Raw genomic sequence first — 19,842 nt, 5'->3', positions numbered from 1 at the left:
AAAGAGCGTAGCAGGATGAAACATTCCAAAGTCCAAATCCCGTACAATAAAGTTGGGGCAAAAAATCTGAGTGCCCCATACTTTGTTGAAAGAAATTGATCTGTTTTGAACTGAATGTTAAATTTGAACCGTTATGCAATGTACCTTTACAAATTTTATTAATAAAGTATATTTTGGGAAAAAAAGATGTGTGCAGTTGCTTGCTACAATTGCTCTCCCAAGCATAGGCATTGCACTTCAAAAAGTAATAAATCTGTTGTGAAGATCTTTGAAATATTCTGAGAACATGTCGGAGTATGATATAAATGATATATTATGATATGGATATCACATGGCAAATGAACATCTGAAATAGACAGCTGAGAATTAGATAACCTGTTTAAAAACACCTTGTTACACTAAAATGATGTTTCTAAAAATAGCATCGTAGGAACTGATAAGAAACAGGCAACTATACAGACTATTTTCACAATTGAGAGGTGGAAATATAATGAGGCTTTGGTCCTTATCTTTACTGGTCAAGTTTAAATTCAATTTGGTCAAATGTAAGTTAAAGCAAAAATGCATTCCATGATCGCATAGAATTTTCCAAAGCGGTGTGAGGAGACTCGAGAACTGGTATTTGGTCTTTCAATTTGGGAGTGATACTTTAAAGGATCAGGATGATTGACACTTTAATTACCTTCTGACTGAAATAACTTTCTTCTCCAAATAGTAAGAAGTTATGAATGAATTACTTCTTTTTAACACATACCGTCACCACTGACCCATTATATACTGTATGGAACCAATAAGCATACAAGTGCCAAAGCTTGGCATGAGGCATCATGGGGTCAGTGCAAGGGCAGTGCTTGGCACTACAGGTATGAGTAGCCCTGGGAGGCATGTGGCATACGCTTTAACTTGACTCTTTAAAAAAAAAAAGGTCCCCTTATGCAGACTAGGGTTCACAATCTCTGCAGGGGTTACAAATCTTAAAAACTTTGGCTGACTGCATTAAAAATTGGAAGAGGACGTGCCCACCATCGCAATCATAGATTATCACAGAATTTACAGTGTAGGAGGCTATTCGGCCCATCAAGTCTGCACCGGCTCTTGGAAAGAGCACCCTACCCAAGGTCAACACCGCCACCCTATCCCCATAACCCAGTAACCCCACCCAACACTAAGGGCAATTTATCATGGACAATCCACCTAACCTGCACATCTTTGGACTGTGGGAGGAAACCGGAGCACCCGGAGGAAACCCACGTACACACGGGGAGGATGTGCAGACTCCGCACAGACAGTGAGCCAAGCTGGAATCAAACCTGGGACCCTGGAGCTGTGAAGCAATTGTACTATCCACAAGGCTACCGTCCTGCCCCAATGTCGGAGGTGCGTTTTTAACAGGAACCACTTTAAAGGCGCTCCCAAAAATCAGATAACCCTGGATTGGGGTCAGAAATCCTGGGAACCAGGGCCTGTCCACCATTTCCAAGGGCCCCAGAGTATTCCTCACTCTGAAAATCCAGGCCTTTGCCTCCAATCCCAAATTTAAATCCCTATAGGCAACAACACCCAAGTCTTGAACTTGGATCTTGTCACTGTGACAGAATGGATCCATTCAGTACCTATATTGTAGACAAAAGCACTAAGCACAATCCCTTACATCTAACAAATAACTATTTCAGCAGGTAGATCTCTGCAGCCTTAAAATCTGAAAAGGCGTCAGATAGGTTAAAGTAATCATACGTTCAGATACATCGTTAAGGTTTTAGAAGGGAAAGATGACAGTATTTACATTACAGATCGGCGTGATCAAATATTAACAGTATAAATTCTGTTCTGAACGAGCCAAACAAATTGGCTGTAAGATCTTCATTCAAACTTGTGTACATAATAACAATGAATGTTTTGAATAACCCCATGAGGAAAGACTTGGGAGTCAAGAAAATAAAATAGACTTTATTTACATGGCACTGTTTTTGCTCTGACTCATAGTAACATCCAACAGCTGAAGCTTAATAGCTGTTTCAATATGACACCACTAAACATTAGTCTAACTATAATCAAATGTAAGAAGTTTTACAACACCAGGTTAAAGTCCAACAGGTTTGTTTAAAGTTGGACTTTAACCTGGTGTTGTAAGACTTCTTGCTGTGCTCACCCCAGTCCAACGCCAGCATCTCCACATCATAATCAAATGAACAACCTGACTTTCAAATCACAAGTATGGATCTTTAAGTCACTAATGTTTTCTCTGCAAGTACAAATATTGCATAAACTCATACAGAATTTTGTCAGAAACATTCCATAGTGTATTGTACAACGCAAGGACAAGAAAATCTTGAAATAATTGCCATGTACATGTAACTGACATGTACTTCAACATATTTTGGTATTTGTAAAGTACAGAATTGGTCTGTTTTTCTAGTGAGCAATTTTAAACAATTACATCTGTCAAACACTGAAGATTCAAGACCTTATCATAGAATGTACAGTGCAGGAGGCCATTCGGCCCATCAAGTCTACACCGGCTCTTGGAAAGAGCACCCTACCCAAAGTCCACACCTCCACCCTATCCCCGTAACCCCACCCAACACCAAGGGCAATTTTGGACACTAAAGGGCAATTTAGCATGGCCAATCCACCTAACCTGCACCAACTTTGGACTGTGGGAGGAAACCCACGCACACACAGGGAGAATGTGCAGACTCCGCACAGACAGTGACCCAAGCCGGGAATCGAACCTGGGACCCTGGAGCTGTGAAGCGATTGTGCTATCCACAATGCTACTGTGCTGCCCATCTTGAATGTTTTGTTAGAAAATTTCAGTTATATGGACATTACATGTATAATTTACTTAGGAAATGGCTTTTTAAGATGTAATGACGAAATCCAAGTACAAGATGAAGCACATCAGTTGAACAGAACGATATGCAACGGATTTAGGATGCTGAGCAAATAAATGTCGACAAGCACTTGCTGAGTGACACTGGAGCCTTCAAGGATAAACAAGACTGTTTTCGTGGCATGTTTTTTGAAGAATAGTCATTTGGACAATAGTCATTTTATAGTCACTGGCATCGCTTAGCAGCTGAATGGTGCACACGCCATTTAGAATTGGAAGAACTTGCCACTCTTCATGTTCAAAAAGAGTACATCTTCGCCAGTTTATAACTTAAATAAGGCAGCGTCGCCTTCTTTGCCAGCATGATTGTGGAACCAAAGTAGCTTGGCCAATGCCCGCAGTCAAGGGTGGACTCACTGAGGCAGTTTCCTTTGACACGAAAATGAGATAAGGAATTGCAGGAGGCAACCTATTCCTGGGCTGTTCTAACCTCAAATGAGGTGGACCTGGAATGGCTTCCAACTAGAAGGTGTAGCATCCACCAACTTAATGTCCGCCTGTGTGAAAATGTGCCCCTGGAAGCGCACAGGGTTGCGGAAGCAGTGCTACATCTTCAATGCCAGCAGCAGGTCTGTCCAGACGCTGATGCCCCACACTTCGAAATCGCCATCCCGCCTTTTCCAAGAGCGCAGCGCCCGCTCCGCCAGCTCCCTCGCCGGCGGGGGTCCTTGCAAGAGGGCGGTGAAGTGCTCCAAAAGCCGCTGCCAGCACGGCCGGGGCGCCCAGGCCGCCCGGCTGGCATCGTAGTGCAGGCCCCGGCCCCAGTCGCGCAGGCGACCCAGATGGCGCTGCCCGAAGGCCGGATGGCGGGCGGCCAGGAGCGGAGCGCGGGCCTCGTCCCCTAGCAACCCGTCCCGGGCCGGCGGCGCGCGGGCCCCGTCTCCTAGCAACCAGTCCCGGGCCGGCGGCGCGCGGGCCCCGTCTCCTAGCAACCAGCTCTGGACCAACTGCCCCGCCTCACCGCCTCCTCCAGGGCCCGCCAACAACAGCCCGGCCACGGCCTCCTCACCGCCGACGGAGACAGCCCGATTCAGCAGCTCCTCGCAGGCCGCCCGCCGCTCCGGTAACTCCCCCGGTCCTCTCAGGCTCTCCTCCAGCCGCTGGCGCAGGATCTGGGCCCCCGTCTCCCACTCGTCGCCGCCGCCGCCCGTCAGCAGCCCGGCGGCCGCCTTGGCCCTGACCGCCCGCCCCAGCGCCGCCGGCCAGGCCGCCCCCTCACCTCCTCCCGCTTCCCGGCGCCAGGCGGCGGCCCGGTGGAAGGCGGCGGCCGAGGCGGCCGGGTTGCAGAGGAGGGCCTCGCTCAGCGCCTGGCCGCCCAGCTCCTCCAGCCGCTGGAGCGGCGGCCCGAGGCTCCGCAGGTGCCGCCCGAAGGCCTCCCGGGCGCCCGGCGCCCCCTCCAGCCGCTGCTTCAGCCGCTCCAGGTAGCCGGCCCACTGGAAGGCCCGCCTGGCCTCCGCCTCGCCCCAGTCGCCGGCCCACGGGCTCCGCGCCACCGCCAGCACCTCGGCGAAGCGAGCCAGGTTGTCGAGGAGGGCCTCCATCGCCCGCCAGGCCCGGCCGTTAATTCCCGCCGCCCGCGAGCCGGTTCAAACCGCCCGCAGCGCGCATGCGCCGCCGAGTGGGGGCGGGGCGGGTTCCCACTCCCGGAGCGGGAATGGGCTCTTTGGACGACGATCAAAGGATGTTTATACAAAATATTCTCCTGCAATTCCTGCCAGCAAAATAACCCAGTGAACCAGCAATTGGGAGTGGGCCCGTGACGGGTTGTGGGCAGTGGACCAGGGTGGAGTGGAGGAAGTGGCCCCTCTGCAATGCTGGGAGTAGTGAGGAGAAGATGTCCACGTTAACTCTTACCAACTTTTACAGATGCACCATAGAAAGCATCCTATCGGGCTGCATCACAGCCTGGTATGGCAACCGCTCGGCCCAGGACCGCAAGAAACTTCAGAGAGTCGTGAACACCGCCCAGTCCATAACACAAACTTGCCTCCCATCCATTGACTCCATCTACACCTCCCGCTGCCTGGGGAAAGCGGGCAGCATAATCAAAGATCCCTCCCACCCGGCCTACTCACTCTACCAACTTCTTCCGTCGGGCAGGAGATACTGGGAACACGCACGAACAGACTCAAAAACAGCTTCTTCCCCACTGTCACCAGACTCCTAAATGACCCTCTTATGGACTGACCTCATTGACACTACACCCCTGTATGCTCCACCCGATGTCGGTGCTTATGTAGTTACATTGTTTACTGGTTTAGCACACTGGGCTAAATCGTTGCCTTTTAAAACAGACGAAGGCTGTACCAGCCTTCAATTCCCGTACCAGCCTCCCCGAATAGACCCCGGAATGTGGTGACTCGGGGCTTTTCACAGTAACTTCATTTGAAGCCTACTTGTGACAATAAGCGATTTTCATTTCATTGTGTACCTTGCGTTGCCCTATTATGTATTTTCTTTTCTTCCCTTGTACTTAATGATCTGTTGAGCTGCTCACAGAAAAATACTTTTCACTGCACCTCAGTCCACGTGACAATAAACAAATCCAACCCAATCCAATGTGTTTTGTGGTGGCATCAACAATGTTTGGTTTCCCCACTCGGGTCAATCGATTCCCAAATTCCTCTCCACCTCCATCCCCCAACCAGGAGAGTATCGGGGCTCTCCGCCTCTTCCTTCAGCATCGGCCTGAACAATTCCCCATCCAGCATGACTCCTCCTCCACCTAGCTGAACCTGTTCTCTCACTTCATAATTTCTGCTTTTTCTTGTCTCACTGCAGATAAAAGGCTTGGATATTGGTGCCCGCATGGGCTCCAGTTATGCACGCCCTTTTTAGGGGGCATACTCAGGCCACCTCCCACAACTTGTTTTCCATTAAATCATAGAATTTACAGTGCAGAAGGAGGCCATTCGGCCCATCGAATCTGCACCGGCTCTTGGAAAGAGCACTCTACCCAATCCCACACCTCCACCCTATCTCCATAACCCAGTAACCTCACCCAACACTAAGGGCAATTTAGCATGGCCAATCCACCTGACCTGCACATCTTTGGACTGTGGGAGGAAACCGGAGCACCCGGAGGAAACCCACGCACACATGGGGAGAACGTGCAGACTCCGCACAGAAAGTGACCCAAGCCGGGAATCGAACCTGGGACCCTGGAGTTGTGAAGCAATTGTGCTAACCACTATGCTACCGTGGTGCCCAAATTAATGATTCATTAATAGGTGCCGCTTCATGTTCTTGTCTGGACCTGGAAATAACTTTTGATATTGCTTCTAATTTCCACCCCTCCCCTTCACATAGTCTATCTCCAACACTTTCCTCCCCGCGCCCCCCCCCCCCCTTGACCTCACTGTCTCCATTTCTAGCAATAGACCATCCAGCAATATTAATTATACTTCAACCACAGCTCTACTCCACACTCCACGGCTACCTCATTACAGCTCCTCACCCCCTGTAAAGACTCCATCCGATTCTTCCAGTTTATCTGTCTCCGCCGCATCTGTCATCTTTGAAAATAGCGCCTCAGACATATCTGCCTTTTTCCTCAACCAATGTTTTCTCCCCAGCTGTCTGATCCATCACCCACACCTCTGCCGTCACCCTTTTCCTCGCCCAGAACCATTTCAGGGTCCTTCCTGTTCTCACTTTTCACCCTACCAGCTTCCACATTCAAAATATCACCTTCTGCCAACTCCAGCATTATGCCACCACTAAACAATTCCTCCCCCCCTCCCCCTGTCGGTCGCAGGGAGCACTCCCTCTGTGACACCTTGGTCCAATATTTTGCTTTTATATAACAATACAATTAATAATTTAACATCCCCTTAAAGGGGCAAGTCCCTTTTTATACTATTTCGAGCATATCTTACACTCAAATGAGTGTGTCATCAAAGCAACCTCTTGGCGCTGCCATTAAAAATGGCTGCTGGCAGCCACCTGTGCATGCGTAGTGACTGGTGCATGTACATAGAATCCCATTAGGTTATTTCACTACGTCAACACTTAATGTCTGCCACTACAACACAAGCAAAACTAAGAAAAATAATCAAACTAAAATGTCAATGTGGAAGGAGGTAATTTAAAAAATATCTGTTCATACTATTAAATGCAGGTTACTCATAATTACAATAGTCCAAAGATGTGCAGGTTAGGTGGATTGGCCGTGATAAATTGCCCCTAGTGTCCAAAATTGCCCTTAGTGTTGGGTTGGGTTGTGGGGATAGGGTGGAGGTGTTGACCTTGGGTAGGGTGCTCTTTCCAAGAACCGGTGCAGACTCGATGGGCCGGGTGGCCTCCTGCACTGTAAATTCTATGATAATCTATGATTGTCTATTTAATTATAAATACGGGTCTGTTAAGTGTTAACAATAAAAATAGAAAGTGTTGCACAAACTCAGCAGGTCAGGCAGTGTCTTGTGGCAAGAGAAGCAGAATTAACGTTTCAAGTCCGATATGACTCAAAATGTTAATTATGTTTTTCTTACAGATGCTGCTTGACCTACAGGCTCAAACTGCTGGCATCATGGCTGTGGATACCAGTGCATGCAGGCGCTCGCTGGATCCGAGCAATCTGTGTCACAGCAGCTTATTAGTATTACTGAGGCACTGCCTGATTGGCAATCGTCCACGGTATACGCACCGTCCTGACTTGGAACGATAATGCCGTTGCTTCACTGTCCCTGGGTCAAAATCTCGAACTCATTAACATTACATGGACTCCATGAAGGCGGCTCATTACCACCTTCTCAAGGGCAATTAGGAATGAGAAACAAAAGATGAGGCTGCCAGTGATGCTCACATCCCATGAAAGAATAAAAACAAACTGTTTAGTGTTCGTGCTCACACCACTGCCACTCTGCTAGAACCCTAGTTGTTGTCTTTCAGTCAGCATGCCATAGGGGTGCAGTCTGAAGCCAGGCCCTTCAAGGTTCAAAGCTGCTCAAATGCTTTTTACAGATCTATCCCAGAAAAAGTCAGCAGCCTTTCACCTGCTTTGCCGCAGCCACCAAGGTAGCACTCCAAATGAGCTCTAGAGCAGACAAGGCATCACAAGTCAGGTGCTAAGAAAATGCAGAGTGTGAATAGTTCACCAAAATTAAAATAAATACTCATTATATGGGTGAATAGTTCAGTTTTTAATGCATCCCATGGAATTCCCACAGTACAGGAGGCCACCCGTCTCATTGAGTCTGCACCGACCCATTGAAAGCTCCCGACCTGACTCGCCCGCCCTATCCCCTTAACACCTTAACCACACCAAACCTGAACATCCCTGGATATTAATGGGCTGTTTGACCATGGCCAATCCACCTAACTGCACATCTTTGGACTATGGGAGGAAAGCAGAGCACCCGGAGGAAACACACAGACATGGGGAGAAAGTGCAAACTCCACACAGACAGTCACTCAAGGCCAGAATTGAACCCGGGTCCCTGGCGCTGTGAGGCGGCAGTGCTAACCACTGTGCCGCATTCTTGGAATGTTCTTGGATAAAGTTGTTATGGACTGGTTCTTTAATTGTGTCTTTTATTTCAGGATTATGGCTAAGAGAATGTTGTGATGGTCCGTAACAGAGGGACTATAAGGTGGGGCATTGTAGAGCAGCAGTGGTGTGGAAATGAAAATTCAGGGGAACCAGGATCTTGAGTGCGCAGTAAGGAACAGCCCTCCAAATTTAATTTTTTTGTTCATCCCTTCCTCTGGCCTAATGGTAAGGGCTGTACTTTCAGAAGAGTGAGGCTGTACTTTCAGAAGAGCGAGGCTGTGCATATTGCTGAAAACCACCACAGATTTGGAGAAATGCTGCAGCGATATTGGAAGACCTGCAAATGGTCCGGGCACCATTCGTAGCTCTCATTGTAGCCCATTGTCCACACATGAGAATCTTGAATTAGGTGGTCATTAAGCAGGCAGCCTCTGGATCATCTTGGTGGCTTGATGGAGGAGGGTCTGGTTGAATGGTGCAGGATAAAAGGTTGCACTTGCTGACAGGATAGCAGACATTCACTTGCATGATGACCATTGCATGGTCGCACATCAACTATAGGTGCATGGAATGTTAGCCCGTGAGGTTCCCTTCAGAACCCCTGAAAGTGTTTCTGCTATACACAGAAAATGTTGAGATGTCCCTGATGTTGCTGGCCCCAGCCTGAAAGGACCCTGAACCATAGAAACTGAGGGGTTCAGTGATATCGACAACTGCCGCAGTGCTACTCCCTCCTGTGCGGCAGTGCAGTTCTGGTTGTTAGAGGTGTCATAGCTACGTCACCATCTCCTTGGTGAAAAGTAGACATCTCAGATACTGCTTCTGGATGAAATGGAGGTAGGAAAAGTGTCCTTTGAAGAGCTTGGTAGGTATGGCCTATTAAGAGTCTCATTACTCTTATTTGAGCAGCGCAGTGGCTCGTGCTGTGACTTCACAGCGCCAGGGTCCCACGTTCAATTCCCCGCTGGGTCCGGAGTCTGCACGTTCTCCCCATGTCTGCGTGGGTTTCCTCCGGGTGCTCTGGTTTCCTTCCACAGTCCAAAGATGTGCAGGTTAGATGGATTGGCCATGCTTAATTGCCCTTAGTGCCCAAAAAGGTTTGGAAGGGTTACTGGGTTACAGGGATAGGGTGGAAGAGGGGGCTTGAGTGGGTCGGTGCAGACTCGATGGGCCAAATGGCCTGCCCTGGATGTTATATTCTCTATGTTCTATGTACTCTGCTCGTGACTCACCTCTCCTGCTAATTTCATCTCCAAGTCCTGCTACAGCTCAAGTAGTTGCAGCTATAGTCCCCATTACTGAATGCAGACTTTTTTCCTACTATGCCTTCCAACTCCTCCTTGGCAGAGTCTAGCACTTCTCCCTTGTTAATTCAAAAATGTTCCAAGCGCTGTCAATTGTTTCAATAGCGCTCAACACTAATTCCATAAACTCTACAGCAGCAAACAGAAGTCAAAAAGGAGCTCACCTGTATGTCTTATGGTGATCCCATGTAATAGTGCCAGTATGGGGTCCCTTAATCAGCTGGATACATGTTCAGCATAGAGCAGAGCTTCCTAAACATTTCAAGCTGCATTGGGGAACCTCAAGCATTTTCAGAACGTCGATGCTGCTTTTCTGCAGCGAAATAGCTGCAAACACAGAAATCAAATGTAAATAAGTCTTTTCGAGCTGCACCTTTGTATATTAGGAAGAGGCATACTGTCGCAAATACATTCACCAGCTATATGGCACTCACGTTAACCCCTGGCCAAGTCTCCCACCCATGGCCCCTTAACATTAACTCCTGGAAGTAGTATCCACTTTAGGAGTGGGTAATCTAATAATTTAAAAATTCTCCTTCCCCCAAAAAATGCTTACGTCTTACCCTTTGTGACTTTTAATGTGAGGAATGATGGTGGAAAGCAAATTCTCATATCTGACACATGCACCTGTACCCCCCCCCCCACTCCACCCCACCCCACCACACACTCAGTCACCGAGGCCCGAACACCCCAGCTCCTTGTCACCTGTAGGCCATGCCGCGGCCTCTCCTCGCCACCGCCGCCTCTGTTCTGCTTCTTCCCGTCTCTTTTCTCTGCTTCGAGCCAAGTCATGTCCTGCTGGCTCCTGCCTTACCTTCGCTCTTGGCCTCGGACCTTTCTGCTCAGCAACAGTGAGATTGAATAAATCAAATGGAGCAATCAACAAGGCCTCTTGGAGCACTGTTCGAATTGGTGTTTGATTGTCATATATAATAATAATCTTTATTGTCACAACTAGGCTTACATTAACACTGCAATGAAGTTACTGTGAAAAGCCTCTCGTCGCCACATTCCGGCGCCTGTTCGGGTACACTGGGGGACAATTCAGAATGTCCAATTCATCTAACAGCACGTCTTTCGGGACTTGTGGGACGAAACCGGTGCACCTGGAGGAAATCCACGCAGACAGTGACCCAAGCCGGGAATCAAACCTGGGACCTGGTGCTGTGAAGCAACAGTGCTAACCACTGTGCTCCTGTGCTGCCCATGTGGCAGCAGCCAGCTTTGCGGGCTCCTGGAAACCCTTCACGGACTCCAGTTTCGGAGCCCCTGACTTTGAGTGATTACAAAATGCCGTTAACATGACTTACAAGGTGCAAAGTTGGAGGTCGTACAACAAATTATAATTAGACGCTATTTAAAAACACAATTTTCCTCCCTGCATTCTTTTGACATACACACGGCAAGCCCTTGCTCTTGTCCTTACAGTCGGTGTGCACCATGGGCTGGAAATGGCCAGAAGTCTTCCGAACGGCTTTGAAGTCCCTGGTTTCGAAAGCACTGGCATCAGCAGCACCACAGAGCAGAATCTTGGAGCTTGTGACCCTTAGGCAGAAGTCCTGCTATGACCATATGAAACAGAAACAAAGACTGCCTGTTATACCACTGGAATTCTAATCTGGGAGGGGCGCTGTATTTATAATCTGGTGACTGGGTTCAAATTCAGTTAATTAAGTAAGCCTAGAATAAAAAGCTAACAGTAACGGTGACCTAGAAACTGCGAGATTGTCATTTACAAACTGACTGGTTCACTAATAGACTTTAGACTAGAAAATCTGTTGTCCTGAGCCAGTTTAGCCTATCTGTGAGTCTAGATGACAGAAAATGATTGATTCTTAACTATCCTCTGAAATGGCCCAACAAGCCACTCCATTCTATCACAAAAATTATAATCCATATGGACTGCAATGGTTCTGGAAAGCACCTCACCACCACCCTTTTAAGGTCACTTAGAAATGGACAAGAAATACTTACCCTTGCCAGCTACATCTACATTCCATTGATGAATCATAAAATCTGGCTAAGTGACAGTTAGAATGCAAAATTATCCATCCAATGTCACACAGATGTAAATAAAGCTGTAATTCATAGCAGTAGAATATTAAAATACAGTTATAAAGACTGGAAACACAATAATGTGATTTATTTGCAGCAGTTATAATGCACTAACAGTATGTGATTGGCAATTGCACAATGTGGTACGCAGCCAGGAACAGTTGAGGTGTAACACAGCTCTAAATCACAACTCTGTGGATCTTCTGTTCCAGCCCGATAAATATTTCTCGTTTTGATGTGTGGTCTGAACTGCCTGTCATTTCAAAACATTAAAGAGATTATGCTTAACTTTATAAAGTTCTAGGAGTCCCAATAGACTGTTGAGGTGAATCTTTAATCTGGTCTGACACACCAGTCATGTACTTTCAAGCCCAGTGATATGAGACTGCCTTTCTAAGAGGGCCTTACGCTGTTGGGTACCAGAGTCACATTGGACCTGATCTGATAGTGCTAGTTTTACATTGCTATGTGTTTCATATCACTTTGGAATAACTTAAAGCTGGCCATGTAGCTCCATCTTTATTAACCTATTAGTAGTGACCTAAATAGTCATAGTGACAAGATTTGGATTGGTAGGAGTTGAGAACAAAGAGAATTTTGTCGGCAAAGCATTTTCTTATCGGAATAATCATAAAGGGTCTTAAAATTGAATACAGTAATATTGAAATAATTTATTTCCATTATTTCCATTAAAATCAATGAAAATGGGTTCAAAATCAAATTAATAACCATTTATCAAGTTTTTTTAAATGTGCATAGTAAAGATCTTTTCCTCTTGCTCTAATTGTATTCATCTGATTTGCTTGTTGCAGTCAGTGCCCTTGAAATGAAAAAGATGAAAATGAAAAAAACACTTATTGTCACAAGTAGGCTTCAAATGAAGTTACTGATAAAAGCCCCTCGTCGTCACATTCTGGCACCTGTTCGGGGAGGCTGGTACGGGAATTGAACCGTGCTGCTGGCCTGCTTTGGGCTACTTTAAAAGCCAGCTCTTTAGCCCTGTGCTAACCCAGCCCCTAATAATACTCGCTTATTGTCACAAGTAGGCTTCAATGAAGTTACTGTGAAAAGCCCCTAGTCGCTACGTTCTGGCGCCTGTTCGGGGAGGCCAGTACGGGAATTGAACCCGCGCAGCTATTTAGCCAGGTGTGCTAAACCAGCCCCTAATAATTGTGTAATTTAATTGAAAAAAAATCAATTCAGGCCCAATTGGTTCAGGCTGCAATATCTTGTACATTTCTATCCTTTCTCTCTCACATGCACAGATGCCCAAGTACAATGGCACTATATTGTACAGAATACAAAAGGAGTGATGCATTGTTTAGACAACAACAATTTGCACTTTTGCTTGTGCCTTTCATATAGGAAACTATTTCAGGATGGAATTTACAAAGGTGTTGAAGGATACCGAGCTGGAAGTTAGAGAAAGAATGAAGGACATAGCCAAAGGTATGGTGAAAGAGATATATTTTGAGAAGGCTTTTGAAGAGAAGTGAGAAAAGTAGATTCAAGAAGTTTTAGAAGAAAATGGAATCATATGGCATGTGGATGATGATATAGTTCATAGAATTATATAAATTTACAGTATAGAGAAAGGCCATTTGGCTTGTTGAGTCTGTTAACACTTTGAATGTAGTTATGCATAGTCCTTCCCCCTCCCCGCACCCCCTCCCCAATCCCTACACTTTTGGACTGTAACCTTGTAACTTCCTCATTCATTTTTTTTAACTTCCTCATTCTTAACTAACCATCTAACTTTTAAAAATATTCATGCAAGGAACTTCCAGCAACTTTTCAGAAGAAGAATTCTGGATCCCAACAACTCTCTCATTGAAAGCAATTCCTCACCACCTCCCCTCTAACTCTTTTGACCTTTGGTTATTGACAAAAGGTCATAGAGCAAGCCATTGAGTTACTGGAGATGTGGTTCAGGTGACCGGACAGATCTGGGGATACCATAGCGTACCATAGCGGAACGGAACTGCAGGTAGAGGAAAATAGCGATTATGCTACATCTTCGGAGGAGGTGGATGAACAACAACAGGAAGAGCAGGATGAAGAGAAACCTGATGTGGCCAGAACCCTGCAGCATTCATTTAGCTGCCCAAGGAGCTCACAGTAGAGGCACAGGTCAGATAACGGGAATGTAATAAGCCATATGGTACATTAATGATGAACCCACTTCCCCTCTCACGACAAATAATTCTCACTGTCAAGGGCCCTTCCATCTCTTTGACAAAGTTGAATTGTCTTCTTCCATTGTTATAATATTGTCCTCAACTCTGATTCCACGAGGCTTCCGGTGGCGGCTATGTAATGAGCAGCTGCACGCACGGTGGCTCCCGCCAGAGTACTTCAATTTTGGCCCTTTTTTGCTGGGATTATGTGCGATGATATAGGGGATGTTTGATGGGATAGGATCCCCTCATAAAAATTGTGTCCAGTGTGCTCAATGCAAGGCAGAAGCCAGGCAAGGGATAGTTGCCAGACTCAGTACTTACTCAGCCTCAGTGGGGGGAACATGCCGGAGGCTTCAGCTGTGTTGTTGGCCTCTCCGTGGTCGACCAAGACGTTGGCATGTTTCTTGACGGACATATTTAAGAAGCAGCGGCAGGCGGTCACTGAGGACCTGAAGAAGGCATTGGAGAGGGCTTTGGCCCATATTCAAATGACCTTGGAGAAGATGGACCGGCGGATAGAGGTGCAAGGTGCAGTGATACAGAAGGCTTTCAGACCATAGTGATTGGATTGTCTCCCTGGAGGCAGAGATGGTGTAGCTGGCTGAAGAGCGTAAAGCATTGAAGGTCACAGTGGACGATCTGGAAAACTGCTCCAGATGGCAAAATTTAAAAACCTTTGGGCTATCGAAGGCCTTGGAGGGCTCAAACTCTACGGTCTATGGGCACGATCTACTGGCCGCATTACGCCCGAAAGGCAGTGCAGGTTGGCTGGCAGATGCCGGGAGATCCCTCTTCCCGAATCTTCCCAGCTCACCACACCTCTGAAGCTCTAACACGATCTTGCGAGATTTCACGAGGTGAATGCTGCCCATTGCGGGTGAATCACTTTTTGGCAAATCTGCATATTAGAGTGGGACATCTAGTCTCACTCTAATATATACTCCCACGATCCATCCAAGGTGATGGGATATAACCCCCTTGCCTTGGGGACTTTGGGCGAGCGCCGTTCAGTGCTGGTCTCCACAAACGGAACAGGATTTTCTTTTGATAAATAATTACACTGGATTCTCTATTTAAATTCTTTGGATGTCATGGCATTTGCTATGGAATGGATTTTTAAGAATATATTTTTGTTGTCACAAAAGAGCAATTAGAGTACACAATTATTTTTTCTCCAATTAAGGGCAATTTAGCACAGCCAATCCATCTACCCTACACATCTTTGAGTTTGTGGGGGTGAGACCCAAGCAGATACGGGGAGAATGTGCAAATTCCACACGGACACTGATCCAGGGCCGGGATTTAACCTGGGTCCTCAGTACCGTGATGCAGCAGTGCTAACCACTGCGCCACCGGGCCGTCTTTCGAAAGAGCAATTAAAAAGATGAGAAACAATAGCCACAATATTAACTTAGAGGTAGGGAAAGATTAATGTCAAACTTGATTACCATCTTTTGTCTTAATTTCTTAGCCACAGCCAGCCAAATTGAGAGGCTTGCTGGCTATCTGGCAGATATGCCTTTGTATCGCACAGCAACGGGGGAATGGAGAGGAGAGAGCGTGAGCGGCCAAGGACTTCTGTGCAGAGCTTGTTATGGTGGACTTTAGGGTCAACCAGGCACAATGAGCACACTAGCTCCTGGTGGCAGGAGGCTAAGAGGTTGGCAGTGACGTACTGACTGAGAGGGGCTGCCTTGTTGAGATCTTTAAGGCATTCTTTAAGGATGAGATCGCAAAGTACTTGGAAGTGCATGGTAAAATAGGACTGAGTCAGCACGGCTTTGTCAAAGGGAGGTTGTGTCTGACAAATCTGTTAGAGTTCTTTGAGGAGGTAACAAGGAAGTTAGACAAAGCAGAACCAGTGGACGTGATTTATTTAGATTTCCAGAAGGCCTTTGACAAGGTGCCGCATAGGAGACTGTTAAATAAGTTAAAAGTCCATGGTGTTAAGGGTAAGACCCTGGCATGGATAAAGGATTGGCTGACTGGCAGAAGGCAGAGAGTGGGGATAAAGGGGTCTTTTTCAGGATGGCAGCCGGTGACTAGTGGTAAGACTCAGGGGTCTGTGCTCAGACCACTACTTTTCACAATATACATGAATGATCTGGAAGAAGGTACTGAAGGCACTGTTGCCAAGTTTGCACATGATACAAAGATCTGTAGAGGGACAGGTAATATTGAGGAAGCAAGGGGGCTGCAGAAGGACTTGGACAACCTAGGAGAGTGGGCAATGAAGTGGCAAATGAAATACAATGTGGAAAAGTGTGAGGTTATGCACTTTGGAAGGAGGAATTTAGGCATAGACTATATTCTAAATGGGGAAATGATTAGGAAATCAGAAGCACAAAGGGACCTGGGAGTCCTTTGTTCACGATTCACTTAATGTTAATGTGCAGGTTCAGTCGACAGTTAAGAAGGCAAATGTAATGTTAGCATTCATGTCAAGAGGGCTAGAACATAAGACCAGGGATGTACTTCTGAGGTTGTAGAAGGCTCAGGTCAGATCCCATTTGGAGTATTGTGAGCAGTTTTGGGCCCCGTAACTAAGGAAGGATGTGCTGGCCTTGGAAAGGGTCCAGAGGAGGTTCACAAGAATGATCCCCGGAACGAAGAACTTGTCGTATGAGGAACAGTTGAGGACTCTGGGTCTGTACTCGTTGGAGTTTAGAAGGATGAGAGTGGATCTTATTGAAACTTACAAGATACTGCGAGGCCTGGATAGAGTGGACGTGGAGAGGATGTTTCCACTTGTAGGAAAAACTAGAACCAGAGGACAACATCTCAGATTAAAGGGACAATCCTTTAAAACAGATGAGGAGGAATTTCTTCAGCCAGAGGGTGGTGAATCTGTGGAACTCTTTGCCGCAGAAGGCTGTGGAGGCCAAATCACTGAGTGTCCTTAAGACAGAGATAGATAGGTTCTTGATTAATAAGGGGATCGGGGGTTATGAAAATGAAAATCGCTTATTGTCACAAGTAGGCTTCAATGAAGTTACTGTGAAAAGCCCCTAGTCGCCACATTCCGGCACCTGTTCGGGGAGGCTGGTACGGGAATCGAACGTGCTGCTGGCCTGCCTTGGTCTGCTTTAAAAGCCAGCGATTTAGCAGAGTGTGCTAAACCAGCCCCTGGTAGGGCTTATGGGGAGAAGGCAGGAGAATGGGGATGAAAAAATATCAGCCATGATTGAATGGCGGAGCAGACTCGATGGGCCGAGTGGCCTAATTCTTCTCCTATGTCTTATGGTCTTATCCAATATCAATTCTCTTGCAGCATTACCTCTGTTGCCACCACTGCTCGGGACAGAGTGATGAAGATGGTAGATCGGATAAGAAAGTCTTGCATCAGTTACCTGTCATTACGTGGGTGATATGGCTAGCCGTGCCACCCTTTGCTTGAGTGATGGCATATCTGAACAGGTGCCAGTGCTTGAATTATGCATGTTGCCTTGGGGTCTTATTCTTGTCTTGCTGATGGAACAGGATATTGGTTATGACAACGTCATCTTTTTGACATTTTAGCAGGGGGAAGTCCCTTTGGAGTTTATTTTCCCTACTCCATCCTTATTACACTGTTCCAGAGATTTACGTCTTCCCCGACTCTTGTTTTAAAGTTTGGTTTGTCACATGCTGGGGCCCAGGCTAGGGATTGCGCAAGTTAGCCAATTACTGTGATAACATTGGCATCGGTCATGGCGTCCCCTGTACAAAGACTACGCTTCATCTTCAGAATTATTCACTGACAGGCAGCCGTTGACCATCTCATTTTCTCCTCCTACCGGTAAAACACATTAAAGAAGCACAGGATTGTGAAGCAGAGGGCACATATCATGCAATTTTTAAAAATAAATTCAGAGTACCTAATTCTTTTTTTTTCCCAATTAAGGGCCAATTCACTTACCAGTACACCTTTTTGAGTTGTGGGGGTGAGACCCAAACAAACACAGGGAGAATGTGCAAACTCCACACGGACAGTGACCCGTGGTCAGGATAGAACTCGGGTCCTCAGCGCCGTGAGGTAGCGGTGCTAACCATTGCCCCACCGTGTTGCCCTCATATCACGCAAACGTATTGAGTGGAGCTACTCGTGTTATATACCAGTGTATTTCAAACCTTTTTGCCTGGAACCCATTTTTACCAACCGGCCATCCTTCGGGACCTATGCCGTCCGACCTTTGCCACCCACGCCAGTCCATATTCATAACCCAAGCTGCCCAAACTACATGACCCACCATTTTCGCTTACCCTTAATATGACAGCTGAGCCTGCTCGGTCCTCACGATCTCACTTGCTTTGTCAGTCAATGTTACATTTCTGCTAAGGACTTCAGCTGATGATATAAGTTCTCAATGCATCAGTTGACAAAATCAAGAGGTTTGTCCTCAAAAGCACCATGCTTAGTCTTCAAATGCCTTTGATGTTTTCAGGCTTTTAATCTTCCCAGTCCTTCCCTGCACATTTACATTGTGTACCTTGTGTTGCCCTATTACGTATTTTCTTTTCATGTACTAAATGATCTGTTTGAGCTGCACGCAGAAAAATACTTTTCACTGTACCTCGGTACACGTGACAATAAACAAATCCATCCATACATGGGCTTTGCATCCTGATTTGCATTGGCACAATCAATAAACCCATACCTCAAGAAATCACCTTTGTGTTGCTTTGTTCTTGATTTCAGCTTTTTAATGGACTGTTTACCAGAGGCCCTGGAGTTCGCACCAGCACAGCTGGCAGCTACAAAATGGAGGAATCTCTCTCGCGCCACAACACATGATGTTAGTGTATGGGCAAGTGACCTACTCTCTGTCGCCGTTCTGGAGAGAAGACTCCACCAATTAAAAAAAAGAAATCTGCCCTCCTAGGTCAGCGTGCTGATGTCAGGACGAGGTGGCCTACCTTGCTGGGCTCCGGGCCTGCTCATTGCTGAAGGGATACGCATGCACACGATAGCCGGCATTTTTAAAAGCTGGTCACGGCCATTGAGCACTTCTTCCCCTGGTCAGGAACACCGCGACCCACCCGACACCCGCCCGCGACCCACCCGAGTTTGAAAATGACTGTAATAAACCATCAGTGAGCCTCACCTTATTATCGTGAACAGAATTTGGATAACTCACTTCCTGATAATTTGTAATTATTTGAGATAGAAAAGAAAAAGGTAATTGTGGAGCAAAGCGACAGTATTCATGGGTCTAGATGTAAAGCTTTATGTCCTACACGCAAGGCTGAGGACAATGGTTGGGATTCTGTTTTATTTTGCAAGAGTATTGATACATGTGCCAGCAAGTGCTGTGCACGGGGTGGTACAAGCACCCAACAGAACATTTATTGCAGCCGTTTGTCAATTTTCAGGTACTTATTATTCTTGGTCAGCACTCTTTTCTGCCACTGGCTGAAACAAATACTGTTTTTCTCAGTGATTACCAATGTTACGGATAGGGTCAGGAGAGAAACTCTTGTACCCTTCCCATTATCATCCATAATGAGTGTGGTTTAGGAAAGGAAGATGTGAATGTTTCTCAGCCTCTGGAGTGTGGTCAATTTCAATAAAAGCAGTAGGTTTAAATAAAGAGGATTATTTATTCACATGTTTACTTGAAAGTCCAAATACTATGATCTTTGTGTACGCACACACAAGAGAAATATATAGTTCAGCAGAATTGTGTACTTCTACATACAGTAAACAAAATAATAGTTCATGGTTCACGTGTTTAGTTTGTAATCGGAACAACAGTCGTTGCTGGCCTGGCGTAGACTGCATTTTCACTCCAGAAGGCTGGTTTCGATAACTCTAGCCAGATATCAGGAACTATTGAGGGTTCCCTTGAAGAGATGGATGTTCAGCAAGTTGTGAACATTTGTAGCTTTTTGCCACAAGATCAATTTTTTTTTACGATGGGCCTCGGATAAAAATCA

General features: G+C 46.5%; 1 protein-coding gene and 1 long non-coding RNA gene across 2 annotated transcripts; one reads left to right on the top strand and one right to left on the bottom strand.

The window, feature by feature from the left end:
- Nucleotides 1-1,927: 1,927 nt before the first annotated feature.
- Nucleotides 1,928-4,540, bottom strand: fancf (FA complementation group F). The gene has a single exon (XM_072466674.1). The coding sequence runs from the start codon at nucleotides 4,432-4,434 to the stop codon at nucleotides 3,439-3,441; it is 996 nt and encodes a 331-aa protein (XP_072322775.1). The 5' UTR covers nucleotides 4,435-4,540; the 3' UTR covers nucleotides 1,928-3,438.
- A 2,839-nt stretch (nucleotides 4,541-7,379) lies between these two features.
- LOC140384721 (uncharacterized) lies at nucleotides 7,380-19,496 on the top strand. The gene is made up of 3 exons (XR_011933130.1): nucleotides 7,380-7,531; nucleotides 13,112-13,195; nucleotides 18,605-19,496. It is a non-coding gene; the product is annotated as an uncharacterized lncRNA (long non-coding RNA).
- Nucleotides 19,497-19,842: the final 346 nt, after the last annotated feature.

Source organism: Scyliorhinus torazame, chromosome 10 (genome assembly GCF_047496885.1).
Source record: "Scyliorhinus torazame isolate Kashiwa2021f chromosome 10, sScyTor2.1, whole genome shotgun sequence".
In the NCBI taxonomy this organism is placed as follows: domain Eukaryota; kingdom Metazoa; phylum Chordata; class Chondrichthyes; order Carcharhiniformes; family Scyliorhinidae; genus Scyliorhinus; species Scyliorhinus torazame.
The sequence above is the reverse complement of the archived record's forward strand: the minus strand, read 5'-3'. Positions and strand labels throughout refer to the sequence as shown.

What these genes read in the sequence shown, in the direction of transcription:
- fancf (XM_072466674.1), bottom strand. Translation starts at nt 4,434, where the DNA reads ATGGAGGCCCTCCTCGACAACCTGGCTCGCTTCGCCGAGGTGCTGGCG.